Source organism: Phyllostomus discolor, chromosome 8, assembly GCF_004126475.2.
Source record: "Phyllostomus discolor isolate MPI-MPIP mPhyDis1 chromosome 8, mPhyDis1.pri.v3, whole genome shotgun sequence".
Lineage (NCBI taxonomy): Eukaryota > Metazoa > Chordata > Mammalia > Chiroptera > Phyllostomidae > Phyllostomus > Phyllostomus discolor.
The window spans coordinates 54,315,632-54,333,781 of record NC_040910.2 but is presented as its reverse complement, the minus strand read 5'-3'; the positions used below and the strand labels follow the sequence as shown (position 1 = coordinate 54,333,781).

At 44.1% G+C, this 18,150-nt stretch overlaps 1 protein-coding gene across 4 annotated transcripts in view; it reads right to left on the bottom strand.

The window, feature by feature from the left end:
* Positions 1–18,150, bottom strand: part of DOCK5 (dedicator of cytokinesis 5) — a 197,792-nt gene that overhangs the window by 77,072 nt on the left and 102,570 nt on the right. For 2 of the 4 annotated variants that reach the window (XM_036032697.1, XM_036032698.1), the window contains exons 11-17: positions 16,761–16,833; positions 12,870–13,012; positions 10,395–10,520; positions 5,838–5,962; positions 4,273–4,371; positions 2,927–2,999; positions 738–844 (exon numbers count right to left, since the gene is read on the bottom strand). In XM_036032697.1, the coding sequence (XP_035888590.1) occupies positions 738–844; positions 2,927–2,999; positions 4,273–4,371; positions 5,838–5,962; positions 10,395–10,520; positions 12,870–13,012; positions 16,761–16,833 (746 nt within the window). The remainder of the gene's footprint in view (positions 1–737; positions 845–2,926; positions 3,000–4,272; positions 4,372–5,837; positions 5,963–10,394; positions 10,521–12,869; positions 13,013–16,760; positions 16,834–18,150) is intronic. The other 2 variants (XM_028520001.2, XM_036032700.1) reach the window with 1 other exon arrangement.

Genomic DNA, 18,150 nt, shown 5'->3' with positions numbered 1-18,150 from the left:
TAGGGCCGGAGCCCGGAAATAATGGCAACATTGAATGGAAATGGAGTAAGTGATGAGCCAGGCCAGGAATAACCTAGGTCTCTGGTATAAATAAATGTGTATTAAAGAATAAGTTTGATTTCATTTTCTTAAACCTCTCAATGGTCACAATTGTACATCATTGGACTCCCTGGGTTCATTGGGAAGAAATGGCTTGCCATGTCTTTCAAAGCTATTTATGAACTAATAATAGCTCTTAAGGAAAAGGCAGATCAGGTAGATATATCTCAAAAACACTGCCAAGTCTGCAATGCCGCTGGGTAAATAAGACCTTCTGGCATCTACTTCCTACTCTAAAATCTCAGTACATGCGATAGCTCCGGAGCAGTTAGAGGACGAAACTGCCAGGGAAGGAAACAGGCCCGATGCAGAGAAACAGTGCCTGGTTCATGCTAATAATGAAAACCACGTCCTACCACACACACCACACTCGGACCCAGCCCTTGACGGGCCCCTGCCCAGGAGCACCATCTGCAGGGGAAGGAGCTGAGCTGAGAATTTGATGCAGAAAGTGATGGGACATCCTGCCCTTGCAGCTGGTGGGGTGCAGACCTTGGGGTTTCCTCAAAGGGGCAAACGCCTAGCTCTAGAGAAGTTTTTGATGTTTATATGCATAAATCTGAAAGGACCCTCCAGAACCCCTTTGAGGAAGAGCAAATACTTCCTCAGTCATTTCCCAGGCCTCATTCTGTTCGTACCACCTTGTAAACCACCAAGTCGTGCCTCCCGTCCTGCAGGGTGGTGCCATCCGGGTTCATCAGCCTCACGAAGGCCACCCCGAAGGCTCGCTCCGATTTATCTCTGGCTGAAAAGACAGAAATAATGTGTCTGAGCAGTGCAGAAAGATTACCAGAAGTGCCGGCGATGACGTCTGACTCCACGTTCTGCTCTGAGGTGTGATATTCAACCATGCTATAACCAGCACAAGTCAGCAAGTTACAATAATGCATCCATGCTGTGTGTGCCCGCAGGCTCCCTAAGGGAAGTATTTCCCAAACCAAAATCTTCTGGTAGCTCCAGGTATGCTCCTCTCTCTGGGTTTACAAATGAACGAGACCAGCAACCACTCGGTTATTGAAATCAGAGATACGAGTGTCCATACTGACTCCGCCCCATGTCAGCTCCGTGTCCTTAACACCCCTGGAACTTCTCTCTCCCTCCCTTCTGTTCCTTCCCGAGTTTAGGCCTCCCCCACCTCTTCCCTTGGTTTCTACAGGACCTCCCTCTCCAGTCTTTCTGTCTCTAGTCCTATCTGCCATCACTTCCTCTGCACTGCAGCTAGAGTGAGATTCCAAAATCACACCTAATCAGGTCAACCATCTTGCTTCAAACCACTTCCAGCAGGTGTCCGCTCCCCTCCCCCTTCCCAGACATTAGCCCAGGTGCCAGGAGAGGTGAGGGGTGGTGCTCTGCACCATTTGGGGAGGACAGTTCCATCCCAATTCCTGCTCTACAGGTCTGAGTTCACTGTATCCTCTACTCAGACACCAATGGCCAGGCAAATTCACGGCCTATTCTCACTGCAGACACAACTCTACAGTCTGCTGTGTCTCCCATGTCCCCACATTGGCTAAGCAGTGACCCACCTTCTTTGTCCACTCCCACTCTGACAACCACCTGGGTGGTGTCCAGTATGAGGACATTATGAACAAAGCTGTTACAATCACATACCAAACCACCACCACCACCCCCATAAACACCCTTGAATGTCTCTTCTAGAACGTGGCTCAAAAGAACCTTCATCTGCCATGACCTGGCTCCAGTCTGCCTGGACCCAGACTGCAGAGGTGCCAACCCAGCCTCTGTCACTTTACTAGCACTGTGAACGTGGCCAAGCACTTAACCTCTCTGTGCTGTTTCTTTACATATAAATGTGGATAAAAGTGGTACATACTTTATCAGATTGTGGATATAAAGCAGGTGTGGTGTAAACAGAGCTTCACTGAGTGTCTGGTACACCCTCAAGTTTGACAAAAGCTAGCTTAGCATTATGTGAAGCCATATGAAACTGCCGATATTTGACTCTTTGATACTGACTGACAAAGAGGCCATTTCACAGTGTTTGGCCTAAAATTATGATTGCTCTCCCTGCTCCCCCTGCAGCCCTGCTGAGCTCCCTTTGGTTTTCAAACACTTTCCCCACTGTCACCCTTTGGCGGGCTATCACCTCACCTCAGGTCTCAGCTCAGATGGAGGAAATCTCACGCACGGACCCCCAGCCACGGCAAGTTGCAGAGCTCTGTGCGCCCCAACAGCTCTGCCTGCTGCTGGAGCCCATGCCACTGTTCCGAACTTAACCACATGCGTGCTTGCTCATCTTCCTCAGGGCCACAGAGCACTTCAGGGCAGTGCCGAGTCCCATCGGCTGTGACAGACCCAGGGCCTGGCCTGGTCTGGTACATGGGTGTGCCCTGCACATTCGGTTTGAAATAAAGAATTGCATTTTCACATAGTGCCGAATTACAAGACACTTGCAGAAATTTTGTGATCAATTTTTTTCCCTCTGGCCACACTTTAAGGCAGTCCTTCATTCTCTGTAATCTGAGACGACAGATTAAACAGTTTTCTCTCTGCACGACTCTTCAGCAGCACGGCCGCCCCAGTGCGGTGTCTAAGAGGGAGGTCAGACGCCGAGTGCTCCCTGTCCCTGTCTGACTGGGAAACCCCTTCTGTCATAGGGCACCTGTTAGCATCGTACAAAAATCTAGTATTCACAGAACACGTTTTTGGGAAATTCTGACACAGAATAACAGCAGAGCTTTTGAAAGCCCAGGAGAATTCTTTTTCGTTCTGATTTCCTTAGCGCCAACCACTTGGTTCCAGTTTCTGAGCTCTGCAGGCCCGAGAAGCGTTTTTATGGAGGTGGCGTGGGCTTCCCAGTACTCACATTCCTGAGACGATCGGTGCCGGAAGGTGAACCTTATATGGCAGTGACCAACCTCCTCTATAGGAATGGACACCTGCAGAATTACAGGAAGTTCATCATCTACATGTACACGTTCCTTTGTACTCACAGTTCATTTCACAGAAGCAGGCTCAATGTTAGGGTCTGGTCACAGCACCAATTCCTATAAAGTGACATTTGGTGAAGGTTTTGTTCAAAGGAGATAGAGCCACTTTCAAGCTCAAAGACTCTCGGGAGAAGATCATCTTTGCTGTTTATAAAGAGTCTGAGAATGGAGATATTAGAAATTTCTAGTGGTTTCTCAATATAAAGCAGGAGATATTTCAGAAGGAAAAGACCAGTCCTTTGAGGCTTATACATTTCAGACTGCAAGGTACATACTTATATGGTATTAATTTGGGTCATAATAGAAGGAGAAGATATATACTGGGGACAAGGAAGACTTTGTTGCTTATATAATGAAGTGGGACAGAAAAAACAGAAATACAGGGCAATGAAAAGAACAGAGAATTTGTGACAGTTAAGTCCTGGCATAATGATGTAGTGGGATATTACACAAGTATCTAAAAATGCACTTCTGGATACATTTAAAGCTTCGAAATGAGTAGTTTTTAAAAGTACAATATACATTTGTATAAACAGTATAATTCAAAACAACTGAAGTATATAATACTGTGGACAACAGTTACTTCGGTATTGAGATATTAACACAAATGCGTCTTTTCTGAGATTTCCGTGGAGAACTCAGAAGGCTCCGATAATGAGAGAGAGCTGGCGGAGCTTGGGATTCAGAAGCTGGCTCCAATTCAGGCTCCGACACTGAATAGCTGCAGGATCTTGGAGGTCACTAAGTTCTTGGATTCCCAGGCACCTGATCAGAAAGGGCATTACAGCCCTGAATGGTTTAGTTGCAGGGCTACTGAGAGGTTCACACGAGAGGACTGATCTGAAGAGCACTTTGCAGTTTGTAATACACATATCTAAAAGGAAAAGAGGCCCAGAAAACTTGCTTAGAGGCCAAGAAGAAAAAATGTGAGGCCACTCCTTGTGGAGTGTGGGAACTACCACTTGGTTGTGGGTCCTCTGGCAGCTTCTTACGTCGCTGCATCCAGTCTCTCTATTTAAATTCTACACATTCATGAATGAGGATGCCATTTAAGAAGTCAGAGTTTCTTAAATACTCTTCTGTAAAATTGTAATGATCAGTTTTCTTATTGCACACCACGTGCGACCTATCTGAAACTTTGAGATAAAGTAGGAACGATCTGCAGGTAAAAGGAAGGAAAGTAAGTGAGGTTGTGAATGTATGATATGAGCGGCATTCTCACCTTGACAGTCTCATACCAACAGGGCTGTTTGACTTGGTAATAGACTACTGACTTGTACTCTGAAATGCCTTCGTATCCCGCGCCAGGATGAATTGCTTTCTTTAGATGGAGAGGAAAAAAACGAGGAGAGGATAATATTATCTAGAACAACAGAGGTACCATACCCCCCACACCACACATGCACCCTCTGCCCTCCACATGGCCAGCCCAGGGCAGCCGCACATTTGGGGCATGAAGAGCAGAGTAAGAATGAGCTGCTATAACTTTCTCTTGAGGGTCTCAGTGTGGTGATCGCTAAGGGACCCTGCACCATCCTAACACTCCTCTTTGCTACAACGTTTATTTCCTCTTCCTTCCCCAGACACACACTGTCCTCTTCCTTTCCTTTCCTCTCTTGGGGAACAGAGGCTTAATAAGGGCAGCCAGGAGCATGGCACAGATGCAGGCCCATGGCTGTGCGAGGTCCTGTCCACACTCTGCTTTAAGGACCTGCTGTATAGGTATGGCATGCTCCCCAAAACTCATGCTGTCCCTTTTCCTAGTAATGAACCACTTAGTAAGTAAATCCAGGCTTCCATGGGTGTACCTCCAAGCTAGTTAGCAAAGCCAAGAAATGGCTGACTTGGAGAAGATGTGTACTTGAACTCATGGGCTAAGGGGCTCTACCAATAGCACATATGGATTGCTCCCACGCCCTGGCTCACAGCACTCTGCTTGTCCCATGACACAGAATACTACTTTCCTTAGTCAACAGTTTCCCTCGAAGATTACACATTCAAGGGGAACTGGCACCCTGCTGTGTACCCTCAAGGGCCCCTGCAGAGCAGCACACAGTGAGCTGTGTGCACAGACAGCAGGATTCTTGGATTCCAGAGCAGGTGACCACGGCTCATCCACGAGGAGCCGGATGTCGCTGAGACAGGGCAAGCCTCCTGCCTGTATCCTTCCCTCTGATGTCAGAGCCCAGACTCACTTCTCCTCCACATGAATGGCTGGAGGAACTCCAGACAGAAAGTCAAGACACCTTGGATCTACTTCTAGTTCCAGGATACCTGTGTTTCCTGAGAAAACCTCTTACTCTCTCTGGGCTGCGGTGTCCTGATCCCTGATTCCTGAAACTAACAGACTGTGGTGGCTGACCTCTAACCAAGAGGCCACCAGTCCGACAGCCTCTGCTGGGCACATCCACTTTGGCTCTGCTCGCCCGGTGCAGGAGAGCCCGGCGCTTCTGGGTACACATGCCACCTCCCTCAAGTCCTGGAAAAACGGGACAGGCTTGGAAGTGGCTGAATAGAATGACAAAGAACCACTGCATCAAGAAGGTACAAATGAAATCATGAGTGGCTTGAGATATTTCTCAGCACAGGCAAAATACAAAAATAAGAGTCTAAATGGGTTTCTTACTAAAACTGGTCATGGCTAATCAAAATTTAACAGGTTTCACAGTTTTTCCTTATGAAAAACCAAATGTACCCTAATGAGGAGAACACTAAGCCGCAGGCCGCAGCTCTTGGTTCTGGGGACGCGTGTGGTGGCAGCGGCACCTCAGGGGTCACAGTGCGTACCTCCAAGGTGTTGCCCTCCTCGTCACACACAGACATGGTCACCTCCACGTTCTTGGGCGTCTTCTTTTTCCCTTTGTCAAACTCCCCGTGGATCAGGGTGACGTAAATGTCGTTGCGAACATCTCCTGTAACGTAACAACTCAGCCTGTGAATGGTGCTGGGAGGCATCAGTTTTACCTTTCAGGAGGCAGGAAGGTAAACTAAAGGTGAACTAGGAAAGGCCAGATCCAACGTCACAGCGAGCTGTTCACACAGCACTTTCTGCACGTGCTGTTCTCCTCACACGACCTCACTCTGTCTTTTCATATGAGGTGCAGTTTTCAAAAAATGAACTCTTTTCAATAGTAGGCCTTTACTCCATTTAATAATTGCTGCTTAATTATAAGTATACAATATATTTTATTAGGTTGTAGTGGCAGATGTTTTTCAGTAATGCCTTGGGCAGTGTGGTATTTTAATGCATCTGAAAATAACGAAGACTAATATGTACTGAGTGCTTACTGTGCACTAAGTACAGTTCAAAGTGTCTTGTATGCAATAATTTATTTAATCCCTATAATAATCTGATGAGACAGACACTCTCTGAAAGCTTATCAAATACCTTGTTCATTTAAATCAGATTGTTTTTACCAATGTCAGAATAATTTTTGCTTGTCATATTTTTGGTTAACCAGCACAAAGTTGTAAAAAATAAAAATTAACTAATAAGTATGTAACCCCCCATAGTCAAGAAAAAATTTAAATGTTATTGGGGCACATAAGTGAAGCCTGGAATGTATGAAAGGCAAACCAAGTTCCTGGACAGAGAGACTCAGTATTGTAAAAATGACTCCAAAATCTATACTATATTAGACTGCCTCCTGAAGTAAAAAAGACAATCTCAGAGTACTACAAGGAAACTGGGGTACATATTCAGAGCACATCATTTTCATCACTTACCTGATGGAAAAAAATTAAGACACTGGTATGGGTTAAGAAAAAGGAGCTTGTTTAAATATTACAGTCAGAAATCTCAGTTGACGTACACTTTGTCAATGGAGAAGTTGACAGTTTGTATCAAAAGCCTTAACGGACACAGCCACTTCACTGATAACATTTGTTCTAAGTATTATAAATGTGGGCCATGATTCTCCATAAGGATATTCACTGAGAAACTGTTTATGGAAATGAAATCTTGGAAACTCCCTCAACTTCTAAACCACAGACAGCTGGTAGAATAAATGATGGTAGAATCAAGTAGGATAGTATTCATTTAAAACACTGACTGAGCACCTACTATGTGCACGCACTGCACTGAGTGTCTGGGAGAGGACAGTGAGCCTACTGTATGCAAGCACTGCACTGTTTGGAGATGATGGTGAGTACATACCAGCCTCACTCTCACATGGCCCACAGTCAGGTGGGGGAGAGGAGCAGTATTATCAGACAATCACACAATGAAATGCATCCTCACCAATGAGGGCCCAGGCCATCTGTGAAGCATGACCCTAGGTTCCAACCTTGTCTGGGGTATATGAGCATCTTTCCTTTGGGCTGACACTGGAGGGATGAGAGTAAGCGAGAGCAGCATGTGCAAAGGCCCAGGGGTAGTAGACACAATGGATGTGTTCACAGTGGTGGGGAGTGGTGGTATGAGATGAGGCTACAGAGACAGATAAGAGACAGTCTCCCTACGCTTGCAGGCCAAGCTAAGAATGCTTGCCTTCATCCTAAATAAAACATTGAAATGTTTTCTGCATGGGAGGAGAGTGACAAAATCAGGTGGGCTTTCATAACAGCTTACTCATGCTGTTGCACTGTGGCAAAAAGGAAATGAGGTCCGAGCAAGCAGAAACAGGGAAACTGTTGGAAGGTGATAGCGGCTGTCCAGTCGACAGTAGGTGCCACTCAGGTTGTGGCAAAGGTGATGGCGATAAAGAAGGGTGTGGCTTTGAGAGGCCTTTTAAAGGTAGGACTGGCAGGTCTCTCCCACAAATTCTCAGTGAGGTGTCAAGGGTGACTTTCTTATCTGTACAACTGGACCAACAGGGTTCCACTGTCTTAGATAAAACTGAACAGAAGTTCCAGCTGCAGATGCACAGAGTCACAAGTTCACTGGGAACTCTCGGTAAGAACTGAGCAACTAAAGAGAAGCAGGATCCAGTTGGGGAACGGCACCTGCTCACGTCCCGAGGCTGGAAGCAGTTGGACCTATGGTGACAGAGTTCAGGGGAGTGGTCCTGGGATGAGAGAGACGCTTTTGGAGCAAATAACACACAGAGGGCAAGTGTGCAGATGCGACCACCTAGGAACAGAGTATAGATGAGACACAAAGGGCTCCTTTCATGGGCTGATTTGTGCCCCCTCAATTCTCATGTTGAAGTCTCAACCCTCCATACCTCAAAATGTGACTGTATTTGCAGAGAGGCCCTTTAAAAAGGTGGCTGAGGTAAAATGAGGTATGTCTGGGCCCTCATCCCATAGCACTGGTGTCCTCATGAAAAGAGATTAGGACACAGATGACACACAGGCTCGAGGCCTCCTCATGAGGACACAGGGAGAGGGTGGTCATATGTACACCATGGAGAGAGGCCTCAGAAGAAACCAAACCTGCTGACACTTTCACCTTGGACTTCCCGCCTCCAGAACTGTGAGAAAACACACTTCTGCTGTTGATGTCACCCAGCCCCCGGTCCTTTGTCATGGTGGCCCCAGCAAACTGACACAGGGCGTGAGGACCAGACACTGAGAAACGATCATACCTACAGCTGAGGCAGAAGATGATAAGGGGGCAGAGGAGTCCTAGGAGGGTCTCAGGGGATAGAGAAAGAGAGAAGAGTGTGGGTCCTCGATGATGAAGGGGGACTACTTCAGGAAGGGAGTGACCAACAGGGTAATATGCTGCAGAAAGACCAGAAAGGATCATTATGCTCAAAACTAGCCTTTGGACTCAGTGACTGGTGACAGCCATTCTGGAATGGCTGGCAGGTGACTGGCAGGTATGAAAACAGAGATAGAGTGTAAATGCTTCCGAGACTGGAGCTATGAAGACGACAGCCGAGAGTAAGAGGGAAAAGTGGGCAGAGGGAAGAGCTTGGACACATCTGAAGCCGTCTAACTGGTGATGAGAAGACGCTGCCAGGTGAGGGATGTCGGCCAAGATCTGGTATATTTCTCAAACCCGGCCGAACACTAGAGTCGCCTGGGGAGCCCTGCTCTCACGAACTGAATCACAGTTTCTGATACAGTCTGGAATCTGTATTTTAATGTTTCCCGGGTGATGCTGATTAGCTGATCCAAAGGCTAGCGTTGGGGAACCGTCAGCCTAGGTGATTTTAAAGTCGACTATCGTCCTGGAGTCTGCGACCCAGTCCCATGGATACAAAGAAGCTCTCCAGCCAGATTTCAAAGATAAGTTCACTTTGTCCAAAAAATAAAATTCTCTACTTTATGTTTTTCAACTTTCTGTATTGCTGTAGCAATAAAACTGCCTTCAGTCATAAGAATATTACCAATACTTATTTTTTTTTAAATGACAAGTAGACAAAACATTTTCTCAGAATGCTGATGAATATGTATCAGGGTAGAATGGCTCTGGAAGGCAGGTGAAAAATTACCTTATTTCATAAGAAAAGATAATTTCCATTTTAAAGATCTTTTCTTCACTCATTCCACAAGTATTCTTTGAATACCTACTATATGCAGACAGTGTGTATAGCAGCAAATTATTAATGCTCATTAAAGTCCCAAAGGAGAAAAGAACTTTGTTACTTTAAAAGAACCAGAAGTTTTATGTGACAGATGAGAACTTGGTTTTCTAGAATTCTAATATGCCAAAGATTACCTACTTATAGGTTTTACCTACCTATAAAATACATGCCATATATTCATTCTTAACATGCACTTTATATAATACTTATATAATAAAATGGTAATTATATATATTATATAAAGTTCCTTGAGGGAATAATTTCCTTTTATTAATATGAAAATTAAGAAGCTAAATGGGTTAAATTAGTAAGTACAACAGTATACATATGCAGATCACCAGCAGGTGGTGGAAAATAAAATGACACTGAAGTGAGAAACCACAGAATGTTTACATTCGTGTCACCATGAGTTTGGGGACAGCCAATCACACAGCTGGAGGTGAAGCAAAGGAAGCATAAGGTCCCGCTGAGGCTGAGCAGGCACCTCGCTAGAGTGTCCCAGCAGGGAGCCCACGCAGCTGGGGATGTCATTGTGTGAAAAGGTACCTGGCAAATGACACAGAGAACCTTTGCCATGTAGTTCAACATAATGACGGCCTAGGGAAGCATTTCAGATGGGCTTGTGCCAAAGGCACAGCAAGAAGAGAGCGAATAGAAAATCCTGAATTATGTTCAGAAGCGCTGTCTGAACCTCGTGCACTGGGGAGCTCCACGCAGCCCCATTGGGAGCACCCGAGGTCTCAGCACCACTGAGTGCAGATCACTAAATTGGTGGATCGGTGTTGTTGCAGTTGCGCTGTTAGAAATACCTACTTCACAGAAGGAAGTCCTAGAGGAAGCAGCAGGTGACTGAAGCAAAGATTTTTACCTGGAAGTATTATTTCAGGGAAGCCCATTTTTCGGGCAATTGCTGTTGATCTATCCACCAGGTGTGAAAAATTCTTCTGAACCTGCGTGAGATCGCCTGGCAATAGCTTTAAGGATACCCAAAGTCCTATAAAGATATAAAGGATAAACGTTTAGTTCCCTGTGTGATCTATATAATAACACACACCAACACAGAGAAAAATATGTTGCATTCACATACAGACACAGTACTAATAAGATGAAAATTCTCTGCTGGTTAATTTCCCATTTTCATGACACTCCATCAGGACCTGATTGACAGAGATGTGAACACATGTTTACTTTGAGAGAAAAAGGGTAAAGACTGCCCCAAAAGACACCAAAATGCTATAGAACTATCGTAATGTATGATATTAATGGTATAAAAGAAAGTTAAGTGAATCAATAGGAACAATGAGCTTAAATACTACAATATATAGCAATTTAATATATAGCAAAAGAGTCACAACAAATCATGAAAAAAACCACAATCTCATAAATGTGCTGGGATAATTTCCTGCTACTTAGAGTAGAATCTGTGTGACTTCTCACCTTACATCTTCATTAAAATAGATTCCTACTATAAAAACAGACAGGAAATTAAGAGAATAAAGGTATACTTATTAAATCTCTCATGAACCATTTTCTAAATATAGAAACAAATGAAAGCATCAAAGCAAAAAGAATTATCTGTACATAAACTGAAAGTTTTGATATTTATAAAAAATAAGTACACTAGAAAGTGGTGAAATACTTATAAATAATTATGAATTTATACTACTCATTAACAGAAAAACATTAAGGTCCTCACAAATAAATAAGGCATAAATACAAAATTCATAAAGAAGTACAAGAAGTTTATAACTATTTGGTAAACCAAAAGTGGAAAAGTATGTGTCCTAAATAAGATAGAGTGTCTTTATTAAATAAAGGGCTCATAAAGACTCAGGAGGAAAACTCTGGAAAACTCACAAATACACATGAAGACTACATGATTCATGAAGAGTAGTTTTGTTTTGTTTTTTAATTTAAGAGAATTATAGGGAAGTCTACTTTTTACCTTTCAAATGGGGAAAGATTTTTTTTTAAAGATTTTATTTATTTATTTTTAGAGAGGGAAGGGAGGGAGAAAGAGAGAGAGAGAAACATCAATGTGTGGTTGCTGGGGACTGTGGCCTGCAACACAGGCATGTGCCCTGACTGGGAATCGAACCTGCGACACTTTGGTTCGCAGCCCGTGCTCAATCCACTGAGCTACGCCAGCCAGGGCCCTCAAATGGGGAAAGATTTTTAAGTATCAGTTTGCAAAGCGGGCGAGATGGTAACTGGTGCTCATTGGCAGAAACCTGCAGCTTTGTGTGTGGACTTAAAACACTTGTTGCCATCATTTGACCCCAAAATCCTACTTCTGGGAATTTTTTTGAGAGGCAGTTCTAAATATGGGAAAAGTGGCATTATAAAGATAGTTACAGTAGAGTTATTTAAATTTATAATGGTGACAAATTATAAAATACTTAAGTGTTTACTTAGGGGATTTCATTTTCTGAAATCCAAGTGATGGAATATTATGCGGCCACAAAAATATTTGTGAAGAGCATAAAAACATTTGAAAAGTGCTTGTTTTGTTAAGCAGCAAAAGAATAAATGATCTTTTTTCAGTTTTGTTAAAGTTTCAAAATAAAACTGAAAAAACTCTAAATAGAAACATATTTAGTTATTTGTTTTAATTCTTCAATAATTCCTTACATGTCCTTCCCACTCAGGATACTTGTTAATATACAGAAAACTAAAAATGTTGAAAATAATGTCTTTTCTGGTTGCATCCACTTTGGAAGACAGTTATAGGGTGGTTAAAAATGTAACTCAATTTTCAAAATTGTCTAAAAACATCACCATCTTGGCATTTAAATTTAAAAATTTGAACTAGTTCCCTTGATTATTTTTAATTTAAAATGCAGTTTCAATAAGCAGAACTTCTCTAGGTTCAAATGATGTCAACAGAATCCCACATGAAGTACTAAAAACAACCAAACACTTCTTGCTAGAGAGCCCATTATTTTATATCAATGCATGGTCTTGTGTATTGCTTTGGTCTCCTCCTCTCAGCTTTAGGAAACGTAATGGGATAAACATACTCAGAGTTTAACATAATTACCCTCAAAATTCTCTGTCTTTGTGCATGAACTCAGAGTCAGGGATTATGGGGTAAACAAAGTGAGGGAGGAGTCACAGGATAAAAATTTGTTCCACAGAATTTACAAAGTGTGGCTGTGATCCAGCTCAGTGTCGGGTGCATTCTGGGTGCCTTTCAGTATTAACTGCCTTCAGCAGGGAGCTGAGATGGGCACTGCCCAGCAGGGTGTGTGTTATGCCAGAGGAAGACAAGGAAGGGGCAAAAGTCCATGGGCCCAGCTCTGAAGGCCCCCACCCCCTCCCAGCTGAATGCAGGGGAATGTACCTTGTCCTTTGTGGTTCACTTCCTTTGCTGCTATCACTTTGTTCAAGACTGAAGTGAGTGGCTCATTTTCTGCAATCACATGGGATGTTATCAGGGGTGACATGATTAGCTGCCTCTGCCGGATGTAGGTTTCCATGGCAATCCTGGGAAAGTCAGAAATGAGAAGTAAGAAAAAGATAAGATGTCCCTGTGGCACGGGCCCAGACAGTGGTGGCTCCTATGGGAATAGCTTAGGAATAGAAACACCAAACCCACCTAACTAGAGGACTCTTCCCATCTTTTTGTATTTTTCCACTGGGTGCCTATCCTAGACACCAAATTCACCTTGTAAATGACTGGGGCAAAGAAGGAAAAGAAAAAAAAAACAAGAACAAACAAAACTGATGGCCAAGTATTAACAAAACTGGAGGCAATGCTTGATGCTGTGGGCAAGTGGGAGAGGCTGCTGTCCTGGAACTGCAGGACTGGGGAGGGGCAGGAGACCTGCTTCCCATTCTGGTTCTACTTGGCAGTGAGCTCCACCAGACCCCTCTGGGCCTCAGCGTCCTCATCTGTAAGGGGACAGGTGTGGTCATTGCCTTTGAGGCCCCATCTAGTGCCAACACTCTGTGCAGGCAGGCCTTAGGAGGCTGTTCTTAGATTCCCACGTGACGACAAACTACTTTACATTTCAGGCTGCAACAGCACAGGCATCAGCGAACGAGCTTCCCTTCAATGATCGCCTCAGGCCAAAGCTGGGGCTGTGGGATCACAGAACCAGAGACAGCCCCAGTCTATGGACCGGGCAGCAGGTACTGCACATCACCTGGTGCAGCACTGTGGTCCCCAGTCTTCTCGGCTGTGGGGTGTTCTCGTGCCCACTAGGCAGGCCAGTTTTCTCCAAGGGGCTCAGAGCTGTATCCTGATGAGCCAGGAAACACACTGCACTGTTACTGAAAATGGGCTCACTATCATCCATCTGAGCTCTTCTCAAATGACTCTCTCGGATGAACTAGCCGAATACACAGGCAAAACTCTCTTATAATCCACTCCACAGCTTTTGAGGTGAGTTAGAAGGCATCTGCCATCAACACAGGAGTAAATGCCAGAGGCTGTGATCTGCACCACGGTGGCTTTACAGTGGGGTGGCAATCAAGTCAGGGCTGGTGTCCTCTGAGTGTCGGGACACAGTGGGGACCATCTCAGGTGTGCCGTCTCACCATGACTGCCAGGTGGGAGCTACACAGAGGGCCAGCAGGGAGGTGCACAACCAAAGAAAGAAACCCCTCCCGGGAGACACAAAGGCAGTGCACAGAAACACGTTTTAAGATGACTTTCAGATCTGTAACGCTGCGCCATTTTAGATGTATTTATAATGTTATATACATGGAGCAGAATAGCTTTCGTTTCCATGAGTGCTGTCTCTATTACTCACATATACATAATATACTGTCACGTGTTATTACACGTTTCATATAACGTCCACAGCATGAATGCTGCACCTGTTACATACATACATAATACATATATATTATTGTACGGTAATATTATATAAGAACATTCATGGATAGTTATATTAATTGTAAGTATATATCTGTACATATTCAATATATTAATAAACTATATTTTTATATCTAAACATTCATTTATTGTGTATATTTTTAATATTTACTGATTATATAAGCTATATTAATATAGTTGATTTACTATATTAATACACTTAATTTAATGCATTAATATACAATTGTAATATATTTTAATATATTGTATTCATTAAATATAATATATTATATCTATTTAACATACTTAAATGTATATAGATATTTACACTGGAAGCAACATTCACAAATTTGAAAGTTATCTCATAATTCAAATCAGCACTAAGCTAAATATAACCCTGACCACCGCGGCTCTGGTGGGCTGTGTCGGCGGTGCAGATCCCAGATAAACGCGTGGAGGGCGGGCAAAGGCAGGCTCACTGTGTTCGTGTGGAAAAACAATACCACGATTAATAACACACGAATAAGCTCTGTGTTTGCATACTCACAACTGTGAGCCTACTGTTGCCCCACCCTGTATTTTAAAAAAGTATAAATAGCAGTATCTGGATAAAGGAGGGAAATGTTACTTAGCATGGGCTATTTGTACCATTATATTTAGAATCTGGCCCAAAGGTACTGGGCTTTAAGTTAAAAGATAAGGATTTCTGTATTTTTAATAAAGTAACAGAAAAATGTTTAGAAAACAAGATTTAGCAAAAAGAGGGACAAAACCACCTACAGTTACACCAACAGAAATCATCACTGTTAATTATGGAGTACATCCTTGGAAATATCTGTATTTTAAGACTTTTACTACATTGTAATAACTTACATGGGTGGGTGGGGGGAGTAGCTCTGCAGCAGTGAGCATGCCCAGCAGGCAGCAGGCAGCAGCCACGACGACACGCTGCACGTGCTGCCCCCACGAGCGGCTGGGAACCCACCTCTGCCCACCTGTGTTCCTTACACTCACCAAACACTGGGTATCTCATGTATTTTTATAACTGGGTCAAGCCAAAAACTAACCCTCATTGTTTAATTTAAACTTCATTGATTCTCAGTGAATTTATAGGCCATTTCTTTGTGTGTGTGCATATTTCCTTCATAGACACTTCAAAGGTTATATTAACTTTTTTGTACGCATAGGTTGTTTAAAATTTTTGTGTGGCTAAACCTATCAGTTACTTTTTTAGTCAAGTCTTTGGTGTCTGACTCAGGAAGCCCTCCCATATACCACTAGTATGTAAAATTTCTCCTTTCCTGAAGTATGTTACTATGTTTCATCATTAGGCCTTTACAATGGTGTGGGTTGTGAGACAAGGGTCTGATTTATGTTTCTTAAATGGTTAGCTAACTTTCTGACTCTTTTGCATGGTTTGTCTTCCTCTGCTGATTTATTATTATTCCAAAATAATTTAAAAACATATAATATTACTTATTATTAATAAAGTGTTTATGAATTCAAACAGCCCTGGGCAGACATCTGTAACTCCCAGTGTGTCAGATGGATGTGCTGTGACAACGACAAGCTGGCTTAGACAACCACCCTCTGTCACTGACATGACTAAGCTGTTAGGAGTCAGTCCCAGCAATGTTCCAGCCTCAGCAGGCCGCCGCCACCTGTGCACAGCGTGGCAGAGCCTCGCTGCCAGAGCCGGTCCTGAGTTCACACAGAGGCTGCGTCTGAGGCATGGGGATGGCGACTTGCTGCCCAGCAGCTCCCAGCTCAGCATTGGAGGCGAGATCTCCTCTAGCAAAGCAATTCAGAGGCTCCCTGCATGTCCACCCAGGGCTGGCTCTCCCTCCCTCTGCAGGAACCCATGGACCTGTCTGCTTCACTTTCACACCTCCCAAGCCATCACCACTCCAAGCATGGCCCTCAGACCAGCAGCACAAGCATCCCTGGAGCTCGTTGATGGACACTCCAGACTTACTGGGTCACAGTCTGCATTCCAACAAGGTCCCAGGTGGTCTGCCCACACATGCCTGTTTGAGAAACCTGTGTTGCCCTACATAAGTCCTTGTCTTCTATGACACCTGTTCTAGGTGACAAAGCAGACATCCTTTGGCATTTCTGACCCTTGCACAGCACCATTCTCTGTTTTCTAGTACAGACATAGGTTTTCCCCTTACATTCCTTCAGTCATTTCGGTAGAATCAGAAAAGTTCCATTTACTCTCTGCTATTGGAGTCCAATATAAAGCATCTGGAATAAAGTCCTCTGTCAGCTCCTCTCTGACCAGCTTCCAGCTGGACAGCCTGTCCTTCTCTAACCCGACACATGGTTCCAGAACCTGGTTCTGCATGAACACACCATCCCAAGTGCTAATCCAGGTCTCAAGTCACCCAGGATAAATGCTGAAGTACTTACTGCTGAAAGGGAATAAAATGCTGCTTTTCTTCATCATCCACCTTCCCATGTACAATATCAGTAATATCCATCACTAGGAAGAAGATAAACTTAATTAAAGAAATGGATTACTTCAGGCCTCAGTGTGTTTCTATGGCAGATTAAGAGTACCAGCAACACAGAACAGTGGGGAAAGAAGATACCACCTATGTGACATTTCATCCCTTGCGGACCCGGACTCCTCTGTACCTGCCCAGCTGAAGAGCAATTCGCCAGGGGCTTGCTGCTGCAGGGGCTCAAACACTCTGTGATAACCCTGTAGATGGCTATCTTTTCCAAATTCTACAAGACCAGGCCACTACATTCTTGAGAAATTTGATGCCCTGACCACTTTTCACTGAGTCTGTATGCAAAGGCCCAGAGAACACACATTTTGGCCTAAGTATCAACAGAATAAAGACATGGGAGAGAAGCGCAGGACTTGAAGTGGTCCTCTCTCTCCCATTTGACATTTTCTCTTGATTTACCGGTAAACAAAGGGAGGCCAGAGCACCAGCTGCCCATGAGAGAAGACGCCGCAGTGGTCTGCTGTCTCACAGGCAAGGAGGGCAATAAAGTCCTGTTGCATGTATATTACCTTATTTATATAGAAATTATTAGCCTGACTGCAAGAGATGAGGAAACTGAGAGCAGCAAAGGTTAAGTAACTTGCCCCAGGCCACAAGTCCTAAGTGTTAAAGCCAGGGCATAAACTCAAGTGATCACAGGGTCAAAGCACCGAACCTGACTATCTCCTGCTGTCTACAGAAGTAGAACGTGGCTGAAATTAGGCAGGGGCCCAGGCAGGAGGCAATCCTGTAGTTAATAAATGACAATGTGGCTATAAACACTTGCCAACGACCCACTCCGTAGATAACCTGTTCAGAGATTAAAAGAAATGCTGAGATGTGAGACAACTCTCATATGAGAAACTAACCCAAACTGCAGTGTGAGGCCTGGGGAATAACAACGTGGCGGAAGGAGGCTGTAGAAAGCAGGGCATGGCGTCAACTGGCTGCAGCCTTTCAGGGAACCCTGCACAACTTGTACAAAAGAACCCCTAAATAAACCTGCAAAACTTGTATTTAACAACCCTCCCCGCAAAAATAGGCAGCCCTGGTTGGTGTGACTCAGTGGATTGAGTGCCAGCCTGTAAACCTGAAGATTTGACTCCTGGTCAGGGCACATGCCTGGGTTGTGGGCCAGATCCCCAGTAGGGGGCAAGCAGGGAAGCAACTGATTGATGTTTCTCTCTCTCCCTCCTTCCCTTCTCCTCCTTCTGAAAATAAGTAAATGAAATCTTAAAAAAATAGACAGTTCATTTGTCATTGCCACAGCTAGATACTCCTGAGCTCTGCTGGTGCTCGGCCTC